This window comes from Tursiops truncatus, chromosome 13 (assembly GCF_011762595.2).
Source record: "Tursiops truncatus isolate mTurTru1 chromosome 13, mTurTru1.mat.Y, whole genome shotgun sequence".
Lineage (NCBI taxonomy): Eukaryota > Metazoa > Chordata > Mammalia > Artiodactyla > Delphinidae > Tursiops > Tursiops truncatus.
Window position 1 is genome coordinate 76,331,162 of NC_047046.1, and position 25,148 is coordinate 76,356,309.

A 25,148-nucleotide genomic window follows, 5' to 3' on the forward strand; every position below is an offset into this window, starting at 1 on the left:
GGAAGCAATGAGGGACAATTTAAATGGGTCTGTGAAGACATTTTCTTCTCCAGGTAATTATTCTCTGTGGCAATAAGAGGAATTTTAAAAGTTTCCACCATCTCTAGAGATGGGTTTAGAATTAGGCCATTTTTCAAAAATAACCAGCACATTTCCTTTCTTGATACTGGATGGTAATCTAACATTCTGGCAAACCATCAAGTGAATGGGGTAAAAGCAGCAAAAACTGAAGTGTTCATTTTTACCATGCACAATTAAATCAATGGGATAGGGAACTGTGAAGCAGTGAAAAGTAAGGAGTCTGTATACCTTTCCTGTAGCTCAAGTTTCATATTCAGTTAAAAAATTATAGACAGAATTTTTTAAACTGAAACTATATCTTTCTTAGCATACTTTAACTTGTAGAATTGTCATTTTGCTAAAATTTTATATTTAGCAAAATGGAAAAACCTTCAATGGAAGGTTTTTCCATTGAAATATCAAACTGTATATATAAATTTCTGAAGCATCAGTGCACCTACTAAGCTTAATTAGAACTAAAGTAAGCATCAGGTAACATACTTTCGAACGTGAAAGATTCCAGTAGGTGTAAATCTTGGATCTTGAACACAGCAGGCAAACAAACAAGTGCCTGCCTCTCTTCCCTAAGGCGGGGGCCAATAGGGTTCAAGCACATTAAAAAACATTCTGAAGTTATCAGAATGCCTCCTCAACTAGACAGAATGGGAATTAATATTCACTTATTATATTGTAATTAGAAATAAGGTATTTACTGTATCGTCATACCTTCGCCTAATGGCAGAATCCAGAACCCAGGGTATATTTGTAGCTCCCAGAACCAAAATTCCATCATTGTCCACACCAACCCCTGCATCAAAATAGGTAATGTTTTAAATAATTTGTCATTTCAAGTGTTCTTTGAACATCATATGTTCTCTTATGAACGTGGTACTTTAATGTTAAAATGCCTCATCTTGAGACTTTCTCTCTGAAAAAAACTGTATTTAACCACATTTCTTACTACTAGAATATGATGCAAATATTCCCTAGAATCTCCTAAACTGTGGGAAAATACTATTAATATTGTTTTCAAAATATTTCTTGAAAGATTTAATTTGAAGTTTATGTATTCCTTTTATTGATATTGTTTCTGGCATGTTATAAGTGAATATATTAATCTCTTCACTATTTATACCAACGAGATGATTACAACTGGGTAAAAATTATGTATGCATGTGGATCAGAACGAGACATGGCATAAGACTTGGACTATAAGAACGGAGAAATGCTGCTTGAAAGTTTTTCCATTACTATCATAATAATGATTATACGATAAAGAGAAACTATTTTAAAAAATCAGCAACACTACCTTGCATTTGAACTAGGAACTCTGTCTTAATTCTACGTGCAGCTTCACTTTCATTTTCACTTCTTGAACCACACAGAGAATCAATTTCATCAATGAAGATAATGGAAGGTTTACTCTCTCTGGCAAGTTGGAATAAGTACTTAACTTGCCTAAAAATAAATAAAGGTTTCAATTTCTAAAAAAAATAGTAAATGACACATGACAATGAAAAACCTAAAACAAAACTATATACCAATAGTATAGGAACTCTACAGATTAAAAAGTCTCATCACGTTTTGATCTCTAAAATAAGATTACTACATTTGGATAATTCATTTCATGATTTACTAAACCATACACATATCATATATGTTATCTTCTCCCTATGAAATAAATTCCAAACTAGGGACTAATCTAACAGAAATGAATACCACCTGTATTTATAATAGCACTTTTTTTGAACGTCTATTAATGATATAAGAAACCTATTACTTTATAGACTGAAATAGTGACTATCAGGCAAAGAAAAACTTAAAAAAAAAATCAATTTATTACTTACTTTTCACTTTCACCTAGCCACTTAGAAACAAGGTCAGAGGAAGATATTGAGAAAAATGTTGAGTTGTTTGCTTCTGTTGCTACAGCTTTGGCCAAATAGGATTTTCCTGTTCCAGGTGGCCCAAATAACAGGATTCCCCTCCAAGGTGTTCTCTTGCCTAAAATTTGCATTAGAAAAATAACATGAGACTTTCAAGACTGTTGACTTCAGTTACCAGAGACATCATCCACAGTGAAGAATACCGTGAAGAGGTTTCCACTCTAAAGCTAGCCGTAGAATAAAACAACATTTAAATAAATCAATCTAAGGTAAGTATGTCCTAAGTGTACTTTGCTTTTTCTAGAGACCACTGTGTCAAAACTGTGTTTATATAGCTATAATCCTTCTAAGAGAAAGTTCATTTGCTTGCTCACTCATTCAACCACTACATATTGAAACCACGACATGTAGGCAGAGAACTATGAATACAAGGATCTCTGCCTTCCAAGGCCTTCCAGTCTATTAAAGAGAAAAGAATTCAGTTAAAAGGTACTTCCTGATCATCTACTATGTGCACTGCTCAACATCAGAATATTGTAGGAGAAACTATACTCACAGGAGAAGGGCAGCTGGAAATATTCTTTTAAAAATATTTATGACCTTTGGAGGAGTGAAACTAACACAGTTTGGATGACTGGTGAAGTTCTACTCAATTCCTGATTCCACAAGGAAGCACAGGTTATTTCAGGTGGCAGATTCCCATTCCAGTGCTTGGGTAATGATAAGCGGACTCTACCTTAAATACTAGTTTTGCCAAAATATAATAGCAAGTGAACAAGTAAATTCTTTGTATCTCAGTTCTGCTAATGAGAAATTATAATGCTGCCTTAAATAAACCAGGCTGGGTTACAACTGGCAATAAAATATCAAATACACATTAAAAAAACCTACTAGGTGTAAACTGTGGGTGGACACACGGTGTCTGTAAAAGAATGATATACAGATGACTGATGGCAAAACTAAATATCATGTTTATTGTTATAAAAGCCTCAACTTTTACTTGAATTCTATTTGCCTATTTTAAATGTCTGCAATTATAAATCAGTGTTCCCTTAAGTGCGGTACATATACCACTGGTGGCAATGAGATGCTTTTAGGTGGTATACAAATACTTGTCAATTAAGTAATTTTTAAAATGCATTCTATAAAAACACTAATTTTTCCATTTATAGAGATACAAATAAGTCTTCTAAAATAAAGTTACTAAGTAAAAACAAGTGAGCAAAACAATCTATGGTATTAGAAGTCAAAAGCGTGATTACCTCTGGGGAGGAAAGAGGCAGAGAGGGATTTCTAGGTTACCAGCAGTACTTTTTTATCTGGGTGATGATTATACAGGTGTACTCTGATAATTTATGAAGCTGAACACTTATGGGTTCCTGCATGTCTTTGTATATTATGTTACAGTTTAATAAAAAGTCTGCTCTAAAAGTGAGTGATTTAAAGAAAAATATTTAAAAAATAATGGTACACGTATATGGAAAAATTCATGAAGATGACACATATAGGACTCATGTTTGGGAAACACTGGTGTAAGTAACACAACATAAAATGAGTTCAACCGTATTTTTGTACCTTTATAGGATTATGATGTCAACTTTTACACTGTTAGTTTCATATTCCTGAAGTGAGGTTGTGAGTCGTACCTCGAAGCTAGGTGGACAACGGGTGGCCCACGGGTCCTTGCTCTTCATCACTGCTCTATACGACATCACTGTCTGGACCTGTTCAGTTTGAGGCCAATATCACAGATTTGCTCTCTACATAAACCAGCTTGCTTTTAAAAGGAAAAACCTCTGTTTCACTGTTAGACTGTGGGTATAGCCATATCACAAACACAGGCTATCAGTCAAAAAAAGGACAACGTGAAGGAACGGTTCAGCACAGACAAACCACGTACTGCTGGAGCTGTAACTTCAACTGTACCCAGATGGTGGGTTAGCAATATTCTCCTTGCAGTGATAAAGAGCTACTAGAGGATACGTGCTTCATATGAAACTGTTCAATAATTTTAACTCCTCTGTTTAAGAAATGGAAATACTCTTATAAGACTAGCACATGTCCACTGCAAAAAAATTCAGATCAAAGTCAAAGGAGAAAGTAAAAATCACCCATAATCTCATCTCCTAGACATACATTAACATTTTTATGTCAATCTTTCTACACCTATTTCTCAGCACACACATTTAACAACGTGGAATCATACTATACATACTATGTAAATTGCTTTTTGATCTTTACAATATAGGTGGACATTCTTCTATGTCAATTATAATGTAGATCTAAATTTCTTAATGTAGATGGTATCCTATACTCTAATGAGTGCACAGTATTCTACTGTATGTCCATGATTTACCCTATGCCCTATTGTTTGACATTTAGGTTTTTTTGCAATAAATATATTATAAATATGTATATGCATATGAAATAAGCATCTGTGTAAAGGTATATCACTGCCTTACAACAGAATTAAGGTAACAACTCGTGATATAATGACAAGAATTCACAATACTTTACTTCAGTCATCAACACATTTAAAAAAAAAAACCATCAAAAATAATTATTTAAAGGTCATCTCACCCGTAAAGAGATGAGGAAATTTAATAGGCAATATCACAGCCTCTTTCAGTGCTTCTTTGGCTCCCTCGAGACCGGCAACATCGCTCCATTTCACATTTGGTCGCTCTATAACAATGGCGCCTACAAAAAATTAGGTCATCTTTAAAGAGGACTATTCCATCACATTTAGAAGACAACAAGAAATAATGATGAAATACAGAAATGCATTATAACTTTGTCTGGAAAAGTTCTATGTATTAAAAACATTTCTGAAAGTGTGTGATGAGGACGAAGTTGTTAGGGAGTAGTGAGGGGGAGTCAGGACCTGGGGTGGGGAGCCAGATAACCTGGGGTAAAGTCACTTAACGTTTCTACCTCCACTTCCTCACGGTGAAATAAAAACAATACCATCTGCCCAAACTACTTAGACAGGTTAGTAGAAAGATCAAATAACGTAATGAACATTAGAGTGCTAGGAAGAGCACCAAACGTTACAAAAAGTAGTTGTAATGTTTGAGTACGTTGATTCTGGAATAGCTCCTATTTCTCTCTCTTTTTTTTTTTTTTTTTTTTTGCGGTATGCGGCCTCTCACCGCTGTGGCTTCTCCGGTTGCGGAGCACAGGCTCCGTACGCGCAGGCTCAGCGGCCATAGCTCACGCGCCCAGCCGCTCCACGGACCGGGGCACGAATCCGTGTCCCCTGCAGCGGCAGGCGGACTCTCAACCACTGCGCCACCAGGGAAGCCCTATTTCTCCTTCTAATCAAAAGAAACGGTGATCTAATGCTCTCCTTAACTACAGAAAGAAAATACACTTAACGACTTTAACTGAAGATAGGCACATGGATGGATGGATGGATAGAGGGAGAGGGGAAGGGAGGGGCGAGGAAGGGACAGGGATGATGGAGAGGAGAAGGTGTACTCTTACAGACATGCAATACTTTCCCAAGGTTTGCCAAATTTTCTATCCGGCTTCTAAATAGACCTATTTACAATTTTTGTACATTAACAAAGTCATTCAAATGATTTAGTTTTTGGACACAATATATTCAAAAGCCATAGCAAACTGTTGCAGTAAGGAGAAGTAAAAATCAGTAAGAGTCCACAAAAGATTTCTCTTACTATAGCGTGCTGGCAAAACTTTCCAGATCTTTTATCAAAATCTTTCCCAATTTTCAGTATATAGAAATTGCTCAACTACAAACTACAAAGTAGCCTGTTCAAAGGTGATGTGTAATTGTTTTAAGTATAATATCACCACTCACACAATCTACTGATTACCTATGATATTAGTTTTATGGGTATTTTTTCTTGTTTTGAAAGATCATCTATTATTCTAAGAATGCTATACTCTGCAACTTACTTCCCTAAATTATGAAAATCTTTAGCTATACATTAAAATGAAATGAGGGACTTCCCTGGTGGCACAATGGTTAAGAATCCTCCTGCCAATGCAGGGGACATGGGTTCGAGCCCTGGTCCGGAAAGATCCCACATGCCGCGGAGCGACTAAGCCCATGTGCCACAAACTACTGAGCCTGCGCTCTAGAGCCTGCAAGCCACAACTACTGAGCCCACGAGCCACAACTACTGAGCCCGCACACCTAGAGCCCGTGCTCTGGAACAAAAGAAGCCACTGCAATGAGAAGCCCGCGCACAGCAAGGAAAAGTAGCCCCCGCTCGCCACAACTAGAGAAAGCCCGCGCACAGCAACAAAGACCCAACACAGACGAAAATAAATAAGTTTATTTAAAAAATAAAAAAGAAATGAAACCATAAACACTTTTAGCATTCTAAAAGTTCAGACTAAGTATAAATTAAGAAAAATAGCCAATTCACTTTTTCTTTTCTATGTCCCATACAGATTAGTAACCCTACATGAGGAAAATATTACATCATCTGATAGGATTTTGTGTCAGTTAAACAAAAGTAAATTTATATATAAGCATTATCTGGTCAACTAAAATCTTTTGTTATGAATTTTCTAAATGTGTCATAATTTATCTCCACATTTAACTAATACTTTTCTCTTTAAAAATTTAAGCTAGGTGACTTTGGAATGTTCAGTGATAAAAGACTATTTAGACAAAAGTAGTATCAATTATTAGACACTGATTAATGATTTTTAAAATTAAAAGAGAGGGATTATTAGAAAATAAAAGCCAAGTAATTTGATAATTCCCAATTGTACAAATTTATCCATTCTTTTGATTATACTATTTATTATACTAATATGTTATTTAACCTCAAAGTCACTGAATATCAAAATTAAAAGAAAATTCAAATCATGAACTTTAATTTTAATAATAAAATATTACACTTAATGCCATAACCTAAAACAGAAGTAAAAAGATTTGGAAAATTGTTTCAGGAAAAATGAGGGAAGATTCAAAAAAGGATATTATACGACGAAATCCATCAGCAAACCATGAAACTAAAAGATGGAGAAAAAGGATTCTCAGATACGAAAGGCTAGGACTCCTTCATATTCTATTTCATCCTGAAATTCCAAATAAATTTCCTCATTTAAATGTTTTAAGCATCTGTATTTTTATACATCCTTGGGCCTTATCATCACTCATAGGAAATGTAAAAAAAAATTCCTTATTAAAAATTGTATCTTTTTCAAAATTAAAGATACCATCCAATTTTTACTTCCGTGGGGCAGAGCCACAGAGAGGAGGAACAAAACCAAAAGAACAGATAGAAAAAAGCTTTTTGCCTTACAAGTAAAATAAAGCCACTTGGCATGGACCACTGGGTTGCCCAAAAATACTTACGAGGATGAAGTATGACCACACTGCTCGAGGCAGTGCAAACTCAGTTACTGCCCTTGGACTACACCCACCATTGACGCTGGCGTGTAAAAATACCCTCGTTAACTGTAGTGTTTTCAAAATACTATCCTTATAGTATTACCCTATACATCCCAGAGGGGTCGGTAAGACAGAAATATTACCAAAATGGAGATCAGAATAGCAAGATTAAAGGTCTGGCCTTAATGGATATCTTTCCCAGATATGTGTTCTATTCAGCAAGATTCAAATGAATAAAATACATGTTACCAATGACTGAGCATAAAATTCAACTTGAAAAATCATTAGGTAACATATCAAAGAACAATCAAGTCTCAGTAGCTAAAGAAGCCAGCAATTAAATAGATGCCTTTTTAGATACACAGAGCTACTATTTACTGAGTCCCTAGTACTGTCAGATGTAATATTAGGCAGTTTTTACATTGTCATTAACCTTTTAATTGCCCTGAAAGTATTCTTAACTTCCACTTGAGAGCTGGGTCTCAGACTCTGAGAGGTTAGGGAATTGCCCAAGACTAGACAGATTTAGGCAGCAGATCCCGGAGTGGAATCCAGATGTGAATGCAGCTACAATCTATGCCCTCTGGATCATGCCACTTCACTACAGTAGGGAGAAAGGGCTTTTATAGGTGTGGAAGGTAAAAAACTGAAAGCCGAAAGAGGGAAATGTAAATGGGAATGCTGAAATGGGATAAAAAAGCAGATTAGGAAGAGCAGGTAGGAAACATGAAAAAAATAGCATCAATGAATACGCTACAGCAACAGCAATAAAAGCCAAGTGTGAGTCCTAATGCATTCTGTTCCTCTGACAGGAAATTTCAATACCATCAGATTTTATAGTAAGCTAATAGTATAACTGCTACCCTCTCTAAAAGGGGGCAAATAAGACAAAATGAAAGAGAGTAAGCTTTTAAGGCAGATACAAAATGAAACAATATTTTTACTGCATGGAAAAAAAACCAACCCATTAGAGACCCTATAGAGCAAATCTTATAAACATGTTCTCAACAAAGCCAGCATGTGACCACTGGGAACCAAAGCCAGTTCTTGAACCTCATTTAAATACAGGTGGGAAAAAAAACCCAATTCAAATAGACAATTCACTATGAGCTTTTTAAAAATAAAATAGTAAATTTAAAAATGAAATCTAAAGCAACCTTGAAGTTGACTCTGTAGTTTCTTTTTTTCAGGATCATCAGATTCTCCTTCCCCATCACTGTCATTCCTAATAAAAAGAATTTAATATATTCAAATGATCACTCATTGCTATCAAAGTAAGGCAAAAAATAAAGGAAAAGATTAACCTGAAATATCCATAATTTAAGTGGCAAAGTAAGACATTCACATTAAAAGTTAAGCTTATTTTATTACTTTTCAGAATATACTAAATAAAATAGTAAGCAGGCATATTACCCATCAAAATGGAATCATGAACAGGAAATGGACAAAACGACCAGAATGAAGTCAGGAACTAGCTCCAAATTCCCACGACATACCTATTTATGTACTGATATTAATTCATAAATGCATGACCCACACCTCATTCCACAAAAGATTTAAGATGAATTACAGGAGTGTTGTAAACAATTAACAATAAAAAAAATCAGGACCAGGCAAACTATATATTAGAACAAGAAGCCATAACTAGGAGGAAAAAACCCCCCTCAAATATCAACTATTTAAGGTACAAAGGTGCATAACCCTTAGCCTAGGGGTTCCAAAGGATGGATGAAGCTTTTGATGAAAATGAACCGACCCCAAAGAACAAGGAGATCAATGCACACATTTCATATCTAGGGATTTATTCTAAGGAAACAATTTTAAATGAGTTCAAGGATTTGACTACAAGGATAATCATGCCCATATTGTTTGCAATAGGGAAAAAATTAGAAATAATGTATATTCAATTATAAGGATTAGCATGTGACAGAATACACTGCAATCTTCAAAGCAAAAAATATGGCATTACATTATTTTTCACATATAAGACATAAAGGGGAGTAAAAAGATTGACAGGTTTTATCTCAGAATGGGCTTGCTTGGTTATCACAGGGTGGTGGGGTTATTTATGGGTAAGGTGGAGACTGCAAACTGATTCATCTTGACATTCACTCCAACCTTCTTCTACTGCGTTTTCTTGTACAGTAAAGACTGTACTTGTTATAAAACTGCCCTTCCCAGGCTCGCCTGCAGCTGAGGCTCCACAGGAGACCAAAGTCCTGCTGGAGGGCAGAAGCAAGCAACTGAGGTAGGGGCTGCATGCGAGGAGACGCCTGTAGGTGAAAGCACTGCTTTGCTGAGGGCGCTGTGGCAGGGCCTACTGCCCACTCCCCGGCACCGGAATGCTGGGCAAAGGAGCTGGCAGCAGTGGGATCCCTGCTGGAACTACCCTGGTGGAGGGGGGCATTTCTCCTAGCCATGCGGCATCCAAACCTGACTCCCTGGCCCTCGAATTCTGTAAGGGAATGCACTACAGGGATCCCTGCTTTCCCAAAGTTTGCTTTATGCCACTTTGCTTTTACAAAAGACCTACATTAGTACTGTTTTCAGTAACTGAAAGATATCCAAAGACGATCATCGCTTTAATGAAGGCAAAAAACGAAAATAGCATTTAGCATTTGTTTTACAGTGAGCTCTTATGAGGCAGCACGCACCCTGAGCAGTGAGAGGGGCCCCGCCAAGAGCCTTCTGAAAACCACACTCCATCTCATCACCAAGCTGAACTGTGTCAGCTTTGAACTGTGTCTGTGAGCATCTGTGCTTTATCTCCATTTATTTCTGTGCATCCATTAGCAAGAGGTAATTGCTTCTTTGCTTTACCCCATTTCAGCTTAAAGTGGGTCCCGCCATCCAACACAGAACTGGTATCCCCCTGCTAGGCAGACATCTTAGGAGGGACACTACACGGTCTCCAAGCAAGACCAGGTGAGGCTCAACTCCCGGGGGAGAGGACGTTTCTGCGGGGCAGGGGGTCTCAGCGAGATCTGGGGGTCCAGGTACTTGAGGTCAACTGATCCTTCCCAACAGCTTTCATTTCATTTTCATCTGGAGTCCCAGTCTTACAATATATGCCCCAAATTTCACACAAGAAACCCAGTGGGGTTCAACTGATTTTGAAATCCAATAAGCTATGAGATCAGCTGGGGTCTAATTTTTGTCATGCCAATGCTAGAGCTATAAGATAAAATATTCTTAGGGGTATCAAAGGAACTCTCCGGTTCCCCGACCATGTCTTGAACAGAGAATATAAAACCTTGAGCTTGTAAGTTTTTTCAAACTCTCCCATGTAATTTGAGGCAGGCTGTCAACTCTAGCTCTCAAAATGGCCTTTCGTAGTAGCCACAAAGCCCCCAAAGCACTGCCTCCAGGGCACTCCATGCCTGGTGACCACAGGGGTTATCTAAGTTGCTTGTACCACTGCTTACCATGAACTGTAAGTATTACATCCTATAATGCTAATCAGAATTTCCTGCCTTCATATCCAATGAAGCCAGATGACCCCACCCCAGAGTCTTGTTTTCTCCGAGTATGTTGTCACTTGGAACAACTTCTGGCTCCAATTAATAGAATGATCAGAGGATCTGGGTAGAATATGTTCCCACTGCTCAGCACAGAGCCTGACATGCACACATTAGGTGTTGAATATATAAATTCTGCATCTGTAAGTGATATATCCCCCATCTAGGAAGACATTTCAAAAATGAGTTTTGATGTTTATATAAATTATGCTGTGTCGCTTTCTTTACAATGATAAAGTAAAGCAAATCTGATGCAAATCCACATCAAAAAACTTATATATCCAAAATTTGTTTTACATTACCAGAGTTGTTTTTCATTTTGTCCGTGTGCTTAGTACTAAGTCAATACTACTAGTCAAAGAATCAATTCACAGATTACTCCTACAATTTTAAACTTCATTACATAATGGGCAGAGGGTAAAGAATTGAGTAGCATTCCTACCAAATGTTTTTTCTACTACTACCAGGCAGTCAAGGAGAGCAATTTGAGGTATATCACCCCCAAAGCTTGGTAAACTAGGGGTCCACAAACTTTTTCTGTAAAGAACAAGACAGTAAATATTTTAGATTTTGTAGGCCATACGGTTCCTTGTCACAACTACTCAGCTTTGCTGGTACAGCACAAAAACAGCCACAGATAACAGGTAAGTGAAGGCATGAGGCCGTGTTCCAATAAAACTTTAGTTACGAAAGCAGGCAGCAGGTCAGATTTGGCCCATGAGTCACGGTTTGCCAACACCTAGTTTAAACAAAGGAAATTTCCTTCACAAATTAAATTAAGTTTTATGCTGTAATTCGATACAATACAATCTCACTCTAAAATACATACCCCTTCTCATCAGCTGGACTTGGCTGTCCCTCTTTCACTGGCTTCTGTGGTTTTTTCTCCTTCTTCTTCAGGTACTCCTTCAGTTTTTCTGCTCTATCAAGATACTCTGTACACTTTGCCCTGATACTTTGCTTGGCTTTATCACCCTGTGCTTCATCTATTGAGGGAAACGAGAGAGATTTTTCCTTTAGTATTCTTTACAGACAGGTATAAAACTCCTAGACATACTTTTCCAAAAAGGAAAATCTATTTTGGAGGAGAGAGAAAAGATCATCTCTAGCTCATCATAATCCATGATTATCAATCTTTTCTATTCCTTCCTCCAGCAGGGTTGGGGGCCAACAGTGAGTGTGAATCAGAGAGAGTTCTGAGCAAGACACTAGGATATCTTAAGTTAATGTTAAATAATAAGAAGAAATTATTTAATATTCTGTGGGCTTCATACTCTTCCCTTACATTCTGTGCAGACAGCTAAAAGCGGCTTATCTCATACAAAACCAATTATAAGACAAATAGAAGTAAAGCAATATTAACCATTTCCATCAACGTCTACATAAGCTTTATTTCAGAGTATAAAAAGTGACAGAAATCCCATATATTATGAGTACCACCAGTACAGTAATTTTACTAAAGGCCCCTGTGAGAGTTGTTTGAAAAGGAGACTTCAGCAATATACGCAGTGTATGGGATTAGCCCCACCTATCTTATATGTTATGATTAATTCTTAGTTTCACTTTAATGTGACAGAAAAACCTCAAAATTAAATAGGGAAGCTCAAAAGAAAATCCTAAATTATCCAACTGCTAAAATTTTTATTTAAAAAAAAAACGAAGTTTGCCAGAAAGACACTTTTTCAATGTCTTATTTCACATATGTTCAGCGTTAGGTTTAAGATCCATGAAGGCAGGGGTCGTTATCCATTTCTTCCTCACTGCTGTATCTCAGTGCCTAGAACAGTAGCTGGCAGGTGGTAAACACTGAATACATATTTGGAAATACACAAAATGTCTCCCAACCTATTTTTGTTTGTTTCTGTTTTGGCTGCGCAGCACAGCATGTGGGATCTTAGTTTCCCCACCAGGGATCAAACCCGCGCCCCCTGCAGTGGAAGCGTTGAGTCTTAACCACTGGACCACCAGGAAAGTCCCCCAACCTATTTTTAAAACATCTATTTTCAAAGAGATGTTTAGAAAATGAGTAGGTCCAGATTACATAATCTGGGTACATAACCAGTAAAATGAAAACTTTTTCGTACTGACTATATGGCATTTTAATATGTTTAGGTGTACAAAGTAATAACTATGACAGCTGTGCACATTTGTTGGTTAAGTACTTAAAAACTACTAAGAAGCTAGTGGGACTCTTTTGCAAATTGATGGTTTATAATTTTCTGGCATTGTACTTCAATTTTTATAAATGAAACAGAATAATCTTTTTAGTGTTTTTAAATAAAAAAACAAATGATGACCTTACATTTAACTACATGGAGAAAATACTGTACAGCGTGTTGGTAGAGTTGAAGGGCTTCCTCGTAGTTCCCAGCTTTGTCTTCCTGGGCTGCTTTGCTAGCAAGATCTATCGCTTTCTGTTTGAAGGGAGGCAAAACTATACCATCAAAATCAAAGCATAGCATAAGTTTGAAATAAATAATCACGTTGAATGTTTTCTTTAAAAATGAAAGCAACCTTAAAACAAATCTACCTTTTTTTTCTAAATCACAACTGCATTGTATTATAAATTATAATTATTTATAAAATGCAAATTACATTTCTTCTATAGGTAAATGCTATCTGAACACCTCTTTATCTAGTACCAATCACTGAGATTCTCACATAATTTTTCACTCAACAAAAGTCAAGCTCAGGGCCAGTAAGGAATAATCAAGTAACATGAAAATTCAAGTTAAAAGCATTTATGGAAATTCTCAAAAATCAAATGTCTAAAGCATATGACAATAGTAAAATTTAAATGGGGTAAAACCCCTTCAGAAGCAATAGGGCAATGAAATACTAAGAGTCTGAAAAATACGCAAATCTTTTAACTCAGTAATTAACTAAAAGGTTCACTGAGCAAAGACAAACCAGAGAGGTCTTTTGAAAAAACAAAAACAAAACTTGAAAACTTAAATTTTAAATAGCGAAAAGATGCCACACAATATAAAAAGTAGAATTGTTAAATATTAAGCAGTATTTGTAATAATATGGAAAAATGAATAATGGAAGTTTTTAAAAAGCATTATACAATTTTTACATATAGCATGAGATCATGTATTTGAAACAACAGCAAACAAACAAATAAATAAACTTTTAAAAAGCACAGAAGAAAGATGGGAAGGAAATTTCACGAGCTTATCTTTGATAAGACTCAATTTTTTTCATTTTCTACTTCTTCACATCTTCCAGAAATTCCATAATGAAATGGGCAACTTTTGTAGTACTTTTTTTTTAACTTTTTATTTTATATTGGAGTAGAGTTGATTAGCAATGCTATGTTAGTTTCAGGTGTGCAGCAAAGTGATTCAGTTGTACATATACACGTATCTATTCTTTTTCAAGTTCTTTTCCCATTTATGTTGTTACATAATATTGAGCAGACTTCCCTGTACTATACAGTAGGTCCTGGTTGGTTATCCATTTTATTTTACTTTATTAAAACTTATTTTATTTTTTTAATTTTGGCTGCGTTGGGTCTTTGTTGCCACGTGTGGGTTTTCTCTAGTTGTGGCGAGCGGGGGCTGCTCTGCGTTGCGGTACGTGGGCTTCTCACTGTGGTGTCTTCTCTTGTTGCGGAGTGCAGGCTCTAGGCTTGGGCGCTTCAGTAGTTGTGCGTGCGGGCTCAGTAGTTGTGGCATGCGGGCTTCAGTAGTTGTGGCGTGCAGGCTCAGTAGGTGTGGCTCGCGGGCTCTAGAGCGCAGGCTCAGTAGTTGTGGTGCACGGGGCTTAGTTACTCCGCAGCATGTGGGATCTTCCCGGACCAGGGCTGGAACCCACGTCCCCTGCACTGGCAGGCGGATTCTTAGGCACTGCGCCACCAGGGAAGCCCAGATCCATTTTGAATACAGCAGTGTGGACATGTCATCCCAAACTTCCTAACTGTCCCTCCCCCACCCCTGCAACCATAAGTTTGTTCTCTAAGTCTGTGAGTCTGTTTCTGTTTTGTAAGTTCAAAAGTTGTAAATAACTTAAAAAAAACCCCCACACACAACTACCAGAAATAGATCCATACAGCTACGTCCAACCGAATTTTGACAAAGATATAGAAAGGCAAGTTAATGGCAGAAAGATAGGCTTTTTTTTTTTTTTTTTTTTGTGGTACGCCGGCCTCTCACTGCTGTGGCCTCTCTCGTGCGGAGCACAGGCTCCGGACGTGCAGGCTCAGCAGCCATGGCTCACGGGCCCAGCCGCTCCGATGTGGGATCTTCCCAGATTCCCAGACCGGGGCACGAACCCGCGTCCCCTGCATCGGCAGGCGGACTCTCAACCACTGCGCCACCAGGGAAGCCCCAAGATAGGCTTTTAAAGAAATGGTTCCAGAGCAAATGAACATCCATAAGCCAAAAAAAAAAAAAAGAGGGAGAACACCTCAAACTAAACCTTGTACTCTGTACAAAAACTAACTTGAAATGGATCACGGACTTAAATATAAAATGTAGGGCTTCCCTGGTGGCGCAGTGGTTGAGAGTCCGCCTGCCGATGCAGGGGACGCAGGTTCGTGCCCCGGTCCGGGAAGATCCCACATGCGGCGGAGCGGCTAGGCCCATGAGCCATGGCCGCTGAGCCTGCGCGTCTGGAGCCTGTGCTCCGCAACGGGAGAGGCCACAACAGTGAGAGGCCTGCGTATCACACACACACACACAAAAGTAAAACTATAAAATCCTTAGAAAAAACAGAGTATCTTCACCATCTAGGGCTAGGCAAAGGGTTCTTAGACTTGACACCAAAAGCACAATATATAAAAAGAAAAAATAAAAACAGTATATTGGCATAAAAAAGACACATAGATCAATGGAACAGAAGAAAGAGCCCAGGAATAAACCAACACATATGTTCTCAATTAATTTACCACAAAGAAGCAAAGAATGTATGATGGGGAAAGAACAGTCTCTTCAATAAATGATGCTGGGAAAACTGGACAGCCAAATGCAAAAGAATGAAAATGAATACTATCTTATACAATACACAAAAATAACTCAAAATGGAGTAAAGATTTGAACATAAGACCTGAAACCATAAAACTCCTAGAAGAAAACGCAGATGATAAGCTCCTTGACGTTGGTCTTGGTGATAATTTTTTGGATTTGATGCCACAAAGGCAACAAAAGCAAAAATAAGTGTGACTACATCAAACAAAAAAGCTTCTGCACAGCAAAGGAAATAATCAACAGAATGAAAGGTAACCTACTGAATGGAGAAAATACTTGCAAATCATATATATCTGACAAGGGGTTAATATTAAAAAATATAAAATACTCATACAAATCAAGAGCAAAAACCAAAACAATTTGATCAAAAAATGGGCAGTGGATCTGAATAAACATTTTTCCAAAGAAGACACACAGATGGCCAACAGGTACATGAAAAGGTCCTCAACATCATTAATCATCAGGGAAATGCAGATCAAAACAACACTGCGTTATCACCTCACACCCATCAGAATGGCTATTATCAAAGAGACAAGAAATAAAAAGTGTTGGTGAGGATGTAGAGAACAGGGAGCTCTAGTGTACTGTTGATGGAAGTATAAATTGGTGCAGTTACTATGGAAAATAGTACGGAGGTTCCTCAAAAAATTAAAAACAGAACTATCATATGATCCAGCAATTCCACTCCTGGGTATTTATCTGAAGAAAATGAAAATATTAGCTTGAAAAGATATGTGCACCCCCATGTTCACTGCAGCATTATTTACAACAGCCAAGATATGGAAACACCTAAGTGTCCACCAAAGGATGACTGGATAAAGAAAAAATATATATATCAAATATTATTCAGCCATAAAAAAGGAAATCTTGCCATTTGCAAAAACATGGATGGAACCTGAGGGCATTATGCTAAGTGAAATAAGTCAGACTGAGAAAGACAAATACCATATGATCTTACTTATATGGGGAATCTAAAAAAAAAACCCAAAAAAACAAAAAATGAGCTCACAGACAGAGAACAGACTGGTGGTTGCCACAAGTGGGGGGGTGGGCAAAACAGGTGAAGGGGGTCCAAAGGTACAAACTTCCAGCATAAAGCAAATCAGTCATGGGGATGTCATGTGTAGCATGGTGACTATAATTAATAATACTCTCTTACGTGTTTTTGAAAGTTGTCACAAGAAAAATATTTTGTAACTATGTATGGTGACAGATGTTAACCAGATGTACTGTGGTGATCACCTCACAATACAAACAAATATCGAACCATGTTGCACACCTGAAACTAATATAACATATATCAATTACACCTCAAAGGAAAAAAAATAATGATAAATTGGACCTCATCAAACTTAAAAATTTTGGGTCTGTAAAACAGCCTGTTAAAAGGATGAAAAGACAAGCCAAAGAGTGGGAGAAATGTTTGCAAACCACATGTTTGGGAAAGGACTAGTACTTAGAATACAGAAAGAACTCTCAAAAATCAAGTTTAAAAACAACTGAAGTAGAAAATAAGCTAAAGACATAAATAGACATTTCACCAAAAAGGATATACAGATGGCAAATTAGCACATGAAAAGATGTTCAACATCACTAGCCGTTAGGGAAATGCAAATTAAAACCACAGTGAGATATCACTAAACATGTATCAGAATGGCTAAAATAAAAAATAGTGACAATGCCAAACAGTGGTGAGGATAGAGAACTGGATCACTTATACATTGCTGAGATGTAAAAAGGTACAGTCACTCCGGGAAACAGGTTTGTTTTTCTTACAAATCTAAACACGCAACCACCACATGAATCAGCAACTCCACTCCTGGGCATTTATCTCAGAGAAATAAAGACTACGTTCACATAAAAACTTGTACTTGAACATTCCAGATGCCCTTCATGGTTAAACCGTGGTACACCCAGACCAGGGAGTACTACTCAGTAACAAAAAAGAATGAACTACTGATATACGCAACTTGGATGAATCTTGAGGGAATTAAGCTAGGTGAAAAGAACCAATCCCAAAAGGTTACATACTGCATGATTCCATTCACATTAACCTCAAATGACAAAACCAGAGGTGAAGAGCCGTTTAGTATTGTCAGGAGACAGGAATGCGGGGGGAAGAAAAAGGGAAGTAACTGTGGCTATAAAAGGGCAACGAGAGGGATCCTTTGGGAGAGAACTCTACTGTATCATGACTACGGCGGGGGGATACAGGAATTAACTCGACGGAACTCTGTGTGCACAGACACACACACACACACACTTAAGACTGGGGAAATCTGAGTAAGACAGTAGAATATATCAATGTCAACATCCGGGTTGTGATACTGTACTATATAGTTTTACAAGATGCTGCCATTGGGGACAACTGGGTGAAGGGTACACAGGCCCTCTCTGTATTATTTCTCCCAACTGCGTGTGAATCTACAATCATCTCAAAATAAAATTTTCATTAAGAAAACTATTTTTAATATTTTAAAATATGCACACACATACAAATTAAGAACAAGCATGATTTACTGAAACATTCCACCTGTATTAATTTAGGTAGTAAAATTATTCAACAGAAATAAGAGCCAGTAGAAAAAAATAATCATGGCTATGCTATATTAAAAATAAGCATACAATTAAGATAAGAAATTATTCAAATAATCCAAAAACTAATCATATGTTGAAAATATTGTATTTTGAAGCAGTTGCTCATGGACTGCATAGAGATGGGATAAATGGGAGGAAGAGGCCTTCCCTCTGCTGTGGCAGGAGGGAAGAAAAATAAATGGTGTGTCTCAGAACTGATAAAATGTAGCAGTACATGTTTCACAGTTCAAATAGCCTGAACTTGGAGCTAAATTTCCAAGTTTGGTAAACTCAGCAGGATATAAAGGGTGGAGTCACAGCACCTGGTCAAACGGTGGTTTGGTGTACCTGGTCTTATAAAAATGTATCCAGAAGGCTCAGAGGCTAAGTCATGTAGCAGAAGTAAGTTCTTCCTTTTTCTGGCTATAATTTCCTTCTTATGCTATTTTGAATTGCTGTGCCACTCACCTCTTCAGCTATGCATTCCCCTCATTTGCTGTCAGCCCTCTTTTAGGAACCAAAATGACATTTGTTAAAACTCGTACAGTCAGTATTTAAAAATCTAGCTCCAAATATGGTACCAATCACTTTAAAGCAGCCTTTCTCTGATGATGGATGCATCTGTATTTGCACTGTCCAATACGGGAGCATATGGCTTTTGAAACTTTTGGCTAATGTGACTGAAGAGTTTTAAGTTTTATTTAAGTAAAATTTAAATTTAAATTGCCACATGTGGCTACCATACTGGACAGCCCATGTTAAACCTTTAATCGAAGATGATGATTGGAGGATATGCATCTGTTTTTCGCCTGATGAATGCTCCACTTCACCCTTGTTTCTGTTAGCATTTTTCATTTGAAACAAAATTAACCATGTCTTGCATGGTTTGGGAGTGCCAATTATTCTTTCAGAATATAACCCTGACTGTCTCCATCGCTACCACCCTAGCTCAATCCACTATCACATCTGTCAAACCTACCGCCTAGCCTCCTCGAAGCGGTCAGCCTGCTTCCACAGTTGATACGGAAGTCCACACAGCACCAGTGAAGGGCACCCTTTGATGGCTTCCCACTGCGAACAATAAATCCCAAATGCTGGGTCATGATCTACCTGGGCCCTGGCTCTGTCTGGGTCTCACCTGAAACCCTCTAGTCCTCCTTCACTCAGGCAGCCTGTGGACTAGGACCCCTCTGCCCACAACACTCTTCCCTGCTCTTTCCCCAGATGGATGCACAAGGGTCTCGTTTTCAGTCACAGTTCACATGCCAAGTCCTCAGAGAGGCCCTCCCTCCTCTCCTATTTCAAAGGCTGCACCCCACCCCTGATCTCAGCCCTCCCCTCACCCTGCACTTCTATCCCATTGCTGTGTTTATCATTGTTCCCCTGCATACTCACTTACTGGCCATCTCCTTTAGTATACAGGGAAGCTCCACAAGGAAGGGGACTTGCACCGCAGGCATGCAAAGAGCCCTCCTTCAGCTAGCCCTGACACTAAAACCCCCTTCAGCTTGGTTCTGCTTCTCTGCTACCTTCAGAACCCAAACCTCACCAGCGCAGTCTCTACTCTTTCCAGTTCCTTTTTTTCTCCTTACCCTTCAGCTGCCAATCTGGGCTTCTGTCCCTTATCTTATCAATAAATCTGCTCATATCAAGGTTCTCTGTGGTGCCAGATCCAAAGACCAGCTCTGCGTCCACCTCGATCTCTGGACAGTATTCTACAGCAGCATCACTTCCCTCTGGAGCGCTGCCCTCTGCCGAGCTCCCGAGCGCCACTCTGCCCGCTTTCCTCCCGCCGCTGACAGCTCCTGCTCAGTTTCCTTCGCTGACTCTCCTTGAACCTGACGCTGAAGCATCAGGGCTCCTCAGGGCTCGGGCGTCCTTCTGTTTCCTCCCTCCCTATGTGAGCTGTTCTCAATGACTGAAGCTGATTATCTTCAGGCTGATGGTTCCCAAATTTATTCCATTTTAAAACACGCCACTCTTCTGTTTAAAATCCTTCCAGTGGCTTGTTTCTGTGCATGTGGGTTTTGTTTTGTTTTGGCCTGTCCTCTCCCACTAGAATATAAGCTCCATGAAGCCAGGAGTCATGCCTGTTGTACTGGCTTTTTTATATTCTGGAGGCTGGCACAAGACTGACTGAATCTCAGGGTCAGCCAGGATCCAGTCATCGATATGGAGGCACAAAGGCTGGGAACACCTGGGACTGTCCTTTTCAGATTAGGAGACCATGATGTGCCCACGCTAGAAAACCCTGGGAAACTGGGTAAATTCCAGACCCACCCATCTCAGGAGGAAAGCTGTCCCAGCCCCTGTCTTTCAAGGCTGATTCTTTCCCTGGTGCTCTGGAGCCCATTCCTACCTTCCTCCTCAGACATTCAGTCCCCTCGATTTTAACAGCTCAACTGTTCTCCCCAACCTAACCTTTCCCTTTTTGGGGGAGCATTCCTTAGCATAAAAATGTATGCAAGTCCTATCTTAGACTCGTAGCCACAAAACACCAACAGAAACACACCAGCTCTCCCCAATTCTAAGGTGCCCATGTAGCTACCATCTTATTCAATACTTGCCTCTTCACCTCCACAGCAAAGCCACAAAGAGAACCCGAAGTTCATCTAGGTTTCTTGATTCCTCCCACGGCAATGCTTCCTGCCCCTTGACTGCGAGATCTCTCACTTATCTAGTTATGGGTCACTAGGTGAGCACTTAGCCCTCGTAAGAGACACCTCACATGGCCTCCTTTGGCCATCAACGCACCATCCTCTCCAGGTTTGACTCTTGGCTATGTCACGATTCTTTTTCAGGCTCCCTTTTCTCTCTCCTTAAACGCTGATATTCCACTGGGTCTGTGCCTTGGTCCTTGTCTTTCCTCATTCTATAAACTTTCCAAGACGGCCACACCTCTGCTACCATCCATATGCTACTAACTCCCAAATCCTTATTCCCAGCCTAGCCTAAGTTCTATACATATGTACCCAGCTGCTCAATGGACAGTTCTACCTGACTGTCCCCACAAGCATTTCAAGCCCCTGAAGTTCAGGACCACCCTGGCCCCAAATATGCCCCCTCTTCTTGTAATCCCCACTGTCAAGCTATGCCCTGTACACACACAATGGTTTCATTCTAAAACCAAAACCTGAGCTTACTGCCTTCTCTGACTCCCCTCTGACAGCAGGATGGGGACCAATCACCTATGTGCAGCACACACTGCTCCTTGTCATGTGGCTTAACTAGGCTTGACCCCTCACCTGGCACACTCCATTCCCGTCACACCAAACTACAGGGACAACCCAGATGGCTCAGACTTCATACCTCCGTGTACAGTGTGCTCTCCACCTGGAATACCCTATCCCATTGTCCAACACTCAGCACAGTCACCGTGGTCCTCCAACTGCAAAGTCTTTCCCAGCACCCCCAGGAGGCCTAGCCTCTGCTTCCTCTAAATTTCCACTGCCTCTTGTACATCCTTCCAAAGGTCACAAAGTATCCTAGTAGTCCCTTTATGTCTGATGTTTTCACGGCAGAATATAAGCCCTTGGAAATCAAGGATGATACATTTCTTTTATGATTCCCCAACATGTAGCAAAATGCATGACATAGTAGACACTCAGAAAAGTAAATATTCAGGACTGAGTAAACTTTGAGTTCTATACACAATGAACTTGCAGTTTCTCCCAACCCTCTGCGAGGTTTATTACACTTCTAGACTGAGGCATATGTTGTTTTTCTCTGCTTGGATTGCATCCCACTTTCTTGTCCAAGAAGGCATGACTTCATAGTGAAAAAGCACAGACTTATAAGCAGATAGACCTGGATTCAAAATTAATCCAAGTCTTCAATACTAATTAACTGTATGTCTTTGGGCAAATCATAAACTTAATAAGCTTTGGTTCCTTATACTGTGAAACTGGAGTAATACCTTGAAGAGTTGTTTTGAGGACTAAATGAGATCACATCAAACACCAGGCAGAAAATTAGTGTCAGTACCTTTCACTCTTATCTAAGCTCACATCATCTTCTCTGCGGAACATTTCTCATCTATCCTTGAAGAGTTACACAAGCCCTTCCTTTCTGCCCTCCCACACTAACCTTTAATTCTATTAGAGCATTACTGCATTATTTTATTTTGATTTTTAGTTATCTGCATTCCTCCATTTGATTATAAGCATCTGGCTACGGGGATTTTGCCTTGTTCAGTGAGAAATCGATTCGTTAGTTGAATATTCTTCATCCAAATTTCCTACATTAGAAGGTGGAAAAGGTTGAATGAGAAAGCACATCTGTGCTTTCAACCACTGATAAAAGTATAACTCATTATCTCTCCCTCTGTTTAACACTATCAATTATGCCTTTAATATGGGTCAATCTCGAGCTGATTCACTGAAGAACATCCACAATCCAATCCAAATATGATGCAAAGGATTACAGAATGAAACTGCAAATGTTGCAAAATAAAAATGATCAGTAAATAGATGAAAATTATATTGTAGAATGCCCAAATCACATGCAAACTCTTGACAAATAAAAGTTGGTGTACTATGTATAAAATAGATGAGCAACAAGGATATATCGTATAGCACAGGAAATTACAGCCATTATCTTGTGTTAATTTTTAATGGAGTATAATCTGTAGAAATACTGAATCACTATGCTGTACACCTGAAACTATATTGTAAATCAATAAAACTTCAATAAAAACATTTTTTAAAGATGGTGGAATAAAACTATTCAGTTAACTGACAAACCAACAAGGATGAAAACAAGGCATTTCAAAAGAAATCACCTTTGATCCTCAAAGGAACAACAGTTTTATCAAATGACCAATACTTTTTCCAAGTACATTTACCAAAAAAACCCCTTCTGAATGGGGCTACAAAAAACTAATGTTAAGTGAAGATTGTTGCATCTCAGTTTAATGAAATCTTGTTGGAAAAAATACACATAAGTCAACACATGACTTATTCTTTATTCTAAGAAATAAGTCACGTTGCAATTATATTTTGTTAAAGACATAAAACATTTATTTTCATAATCTTTTGGGTTGATTTTCAAGATAAAAGTCCCAATCAAGTGCCCACCTCCTTTTTGGTGAAAATTTGATCTCGATTTAAATCAGTCTACTTTCAGTGATTTTTCTTCGGCATCAATTATCCTGGGCTCAGTATATCCTCTATTAATTATCCCAGGTGCCTATACCAGGCACTCAACAAAAGCCTTTTCAACTGCAAGATCAAGACAAAGATTCAATATAGGGATTCACGCTACTCTTTTGTCCCAAACTTGACTAGTGGACTGGAGCTCTCGAGGTTAAGTCATATTCTAAACTCCACTGAAGCCCCAGATCCATTCTAGGGATGGGAGACACTGTTTGAAAAATTTCTCATCTCCATGAATTCCATTCCACAGAGGTCTAGCAATTAAGTCTAAAGTATCAGGATTACATGCTTTATGAACAAAACACTGAACTCACTGCGGTAGGGGTGGGAAAGTGAAGTCACAAAGGAGTTTAAGAAAACTCCATGATCTTATTTATATACTATATTTTGGGAGCCATTAGCGTGCACCTGAACGTATAGCTCAATGAATTCACGGATTCCTCAGATTCTGAGACTGTGCTCACGTTTCTATTCACCTGACAGCTCGAAAAGGCTTTGCTACACCAGCTTGAGGAACTAGGACAGAACTCGAATCACCCTATTTTCAACTGGTCCAGAGTAATGCACTGGATACATTATGTTCTTTCCTCTCTCCCTTACACTGACTGTAGCGTTCGTGCCTCTGTTCAAAGCTCTGCCCAGCTCGGTTCAAACTCGGCTGGTTTGAAAAGGAAAAAACAAAAACAAAATCCTCAACAAAAGTCAGAAGTCCCACAAAGCCAGTGGACTTGGGAAACCCCGGAAGCATGCGGAAAGCGTCCAATTCTCCCACCTGCCTCTGGGCCGGCGCGCCACCGCTTCCTCCCTCTTCCCCGCCCCCCACTTCCCACCCCACGCCCAGCGCCTCCCCTTGGCTTGGGCTCTCCAGGGGGCGGGAGGATGGCGATACCTGGAGGTTGCTCGAGGTGGATGCCATGGCGGAGATACGAGGCGGTTCCTCGAGGAGGAACGGGGGCAGAGGAAACCTACAGTGGCAACGTCGAGTCGAGCCCGGAGCTGACCCAAACGTGCGCAGGCCGGTGGCTCTTGGACCTCAAGCGGCGGCCTCCTTTCCGGAACTTCTTCCAAAACAACACTGCGCTCCAAAAGCCAGCGGCCCCCCCAACCCTCACAAAACTTCCGCAACCCTGAGCCCCTTCGGGCTCTCGTCCGGCCTCTAGCCTCAGTACTTCCGCTTTCGTCATCACCACGCGCGCCACCCAGTCCCGAACTAAGCCAGCCGAGGCCTGGCGGAAGTCAGGCGCAGGCGTACTGCGGCTCCGGCCTAGGGGCAGGGAGACCGTTCGGGGTTGAGTGCTATACTCTTTTCTTCCTTTTACGGAAGTCTTATCCTTTGAGATGAGTTATTGTTTCTGGCTTCTTTCACTTGACGGAGAATGGAGAGTGCTCTGTCAATCTTGTGAAAAATGTCATCCCGTCTCCAAGACCCGCTGGTTGGGGACTTTGGGTCCGTTACCATTTACTTCTGTGTAAAGTGGGGGTAATTAAAGTACCTACCTCAGGGTTGTGGAGAATGCTAGTGCTGCGCGGTTAGGCGCACTGCAGAGTGATAAGCGAACACTTCATCCCGCAAGCATTTTCTCAATGGTTATTGTCATGGCTCTAGGAAG

At 39.4% G+C, this 25,148-nt stretch overlaps 1 protein-coding gene across 1 annotated transcript in view; it reads right to left on the reverse strand.

Moving 5' to 3' along the window:
* The window catches only part of VPS4B (vacuolar protein sorting 4 homolog B), a 31,563-nt gene extending 6,859 nt beyond the window's left edge, over positions 1-24,704 (reverse strand). Inside the window, exons 1-8 of the mRNA XM_019937191.3 lie at positions 24,428-24,704; positions 13,141-13,252; positions 11,668-11,824; positions 8,478-8,545; positions 4,527-4,646; positions 1,908-2,064; positions 1,370-1,518; positions 787-868 (exon numbers count right to left, since the gene is read on the reverse strand). Of these exons, the coding sequence (XP_019792750.1) occupies positions 787-868; positions 1,370-1,518; positions 1,908-2,064; positions 4,527-4,646; positions 8,478-8,545; positions 11,668-11,824; positions 13,141-13,252; positions 24,428-24,454 (872 nt within the window). The 5' untranslated portion in view covers positions 24,455-24,704. The remainder of the gene's footprint in view (positions 1-786; positions 869-1,369; positions 1,519-1,907; positions 2,065-4,526; positions 4,647-8,477; positions 8,546-11,667; positions 11,825-13,140; positions 13,253-24,427) is intronic.
* Positions 24,705-25,148: the final 444 nt, after the last annotated feature.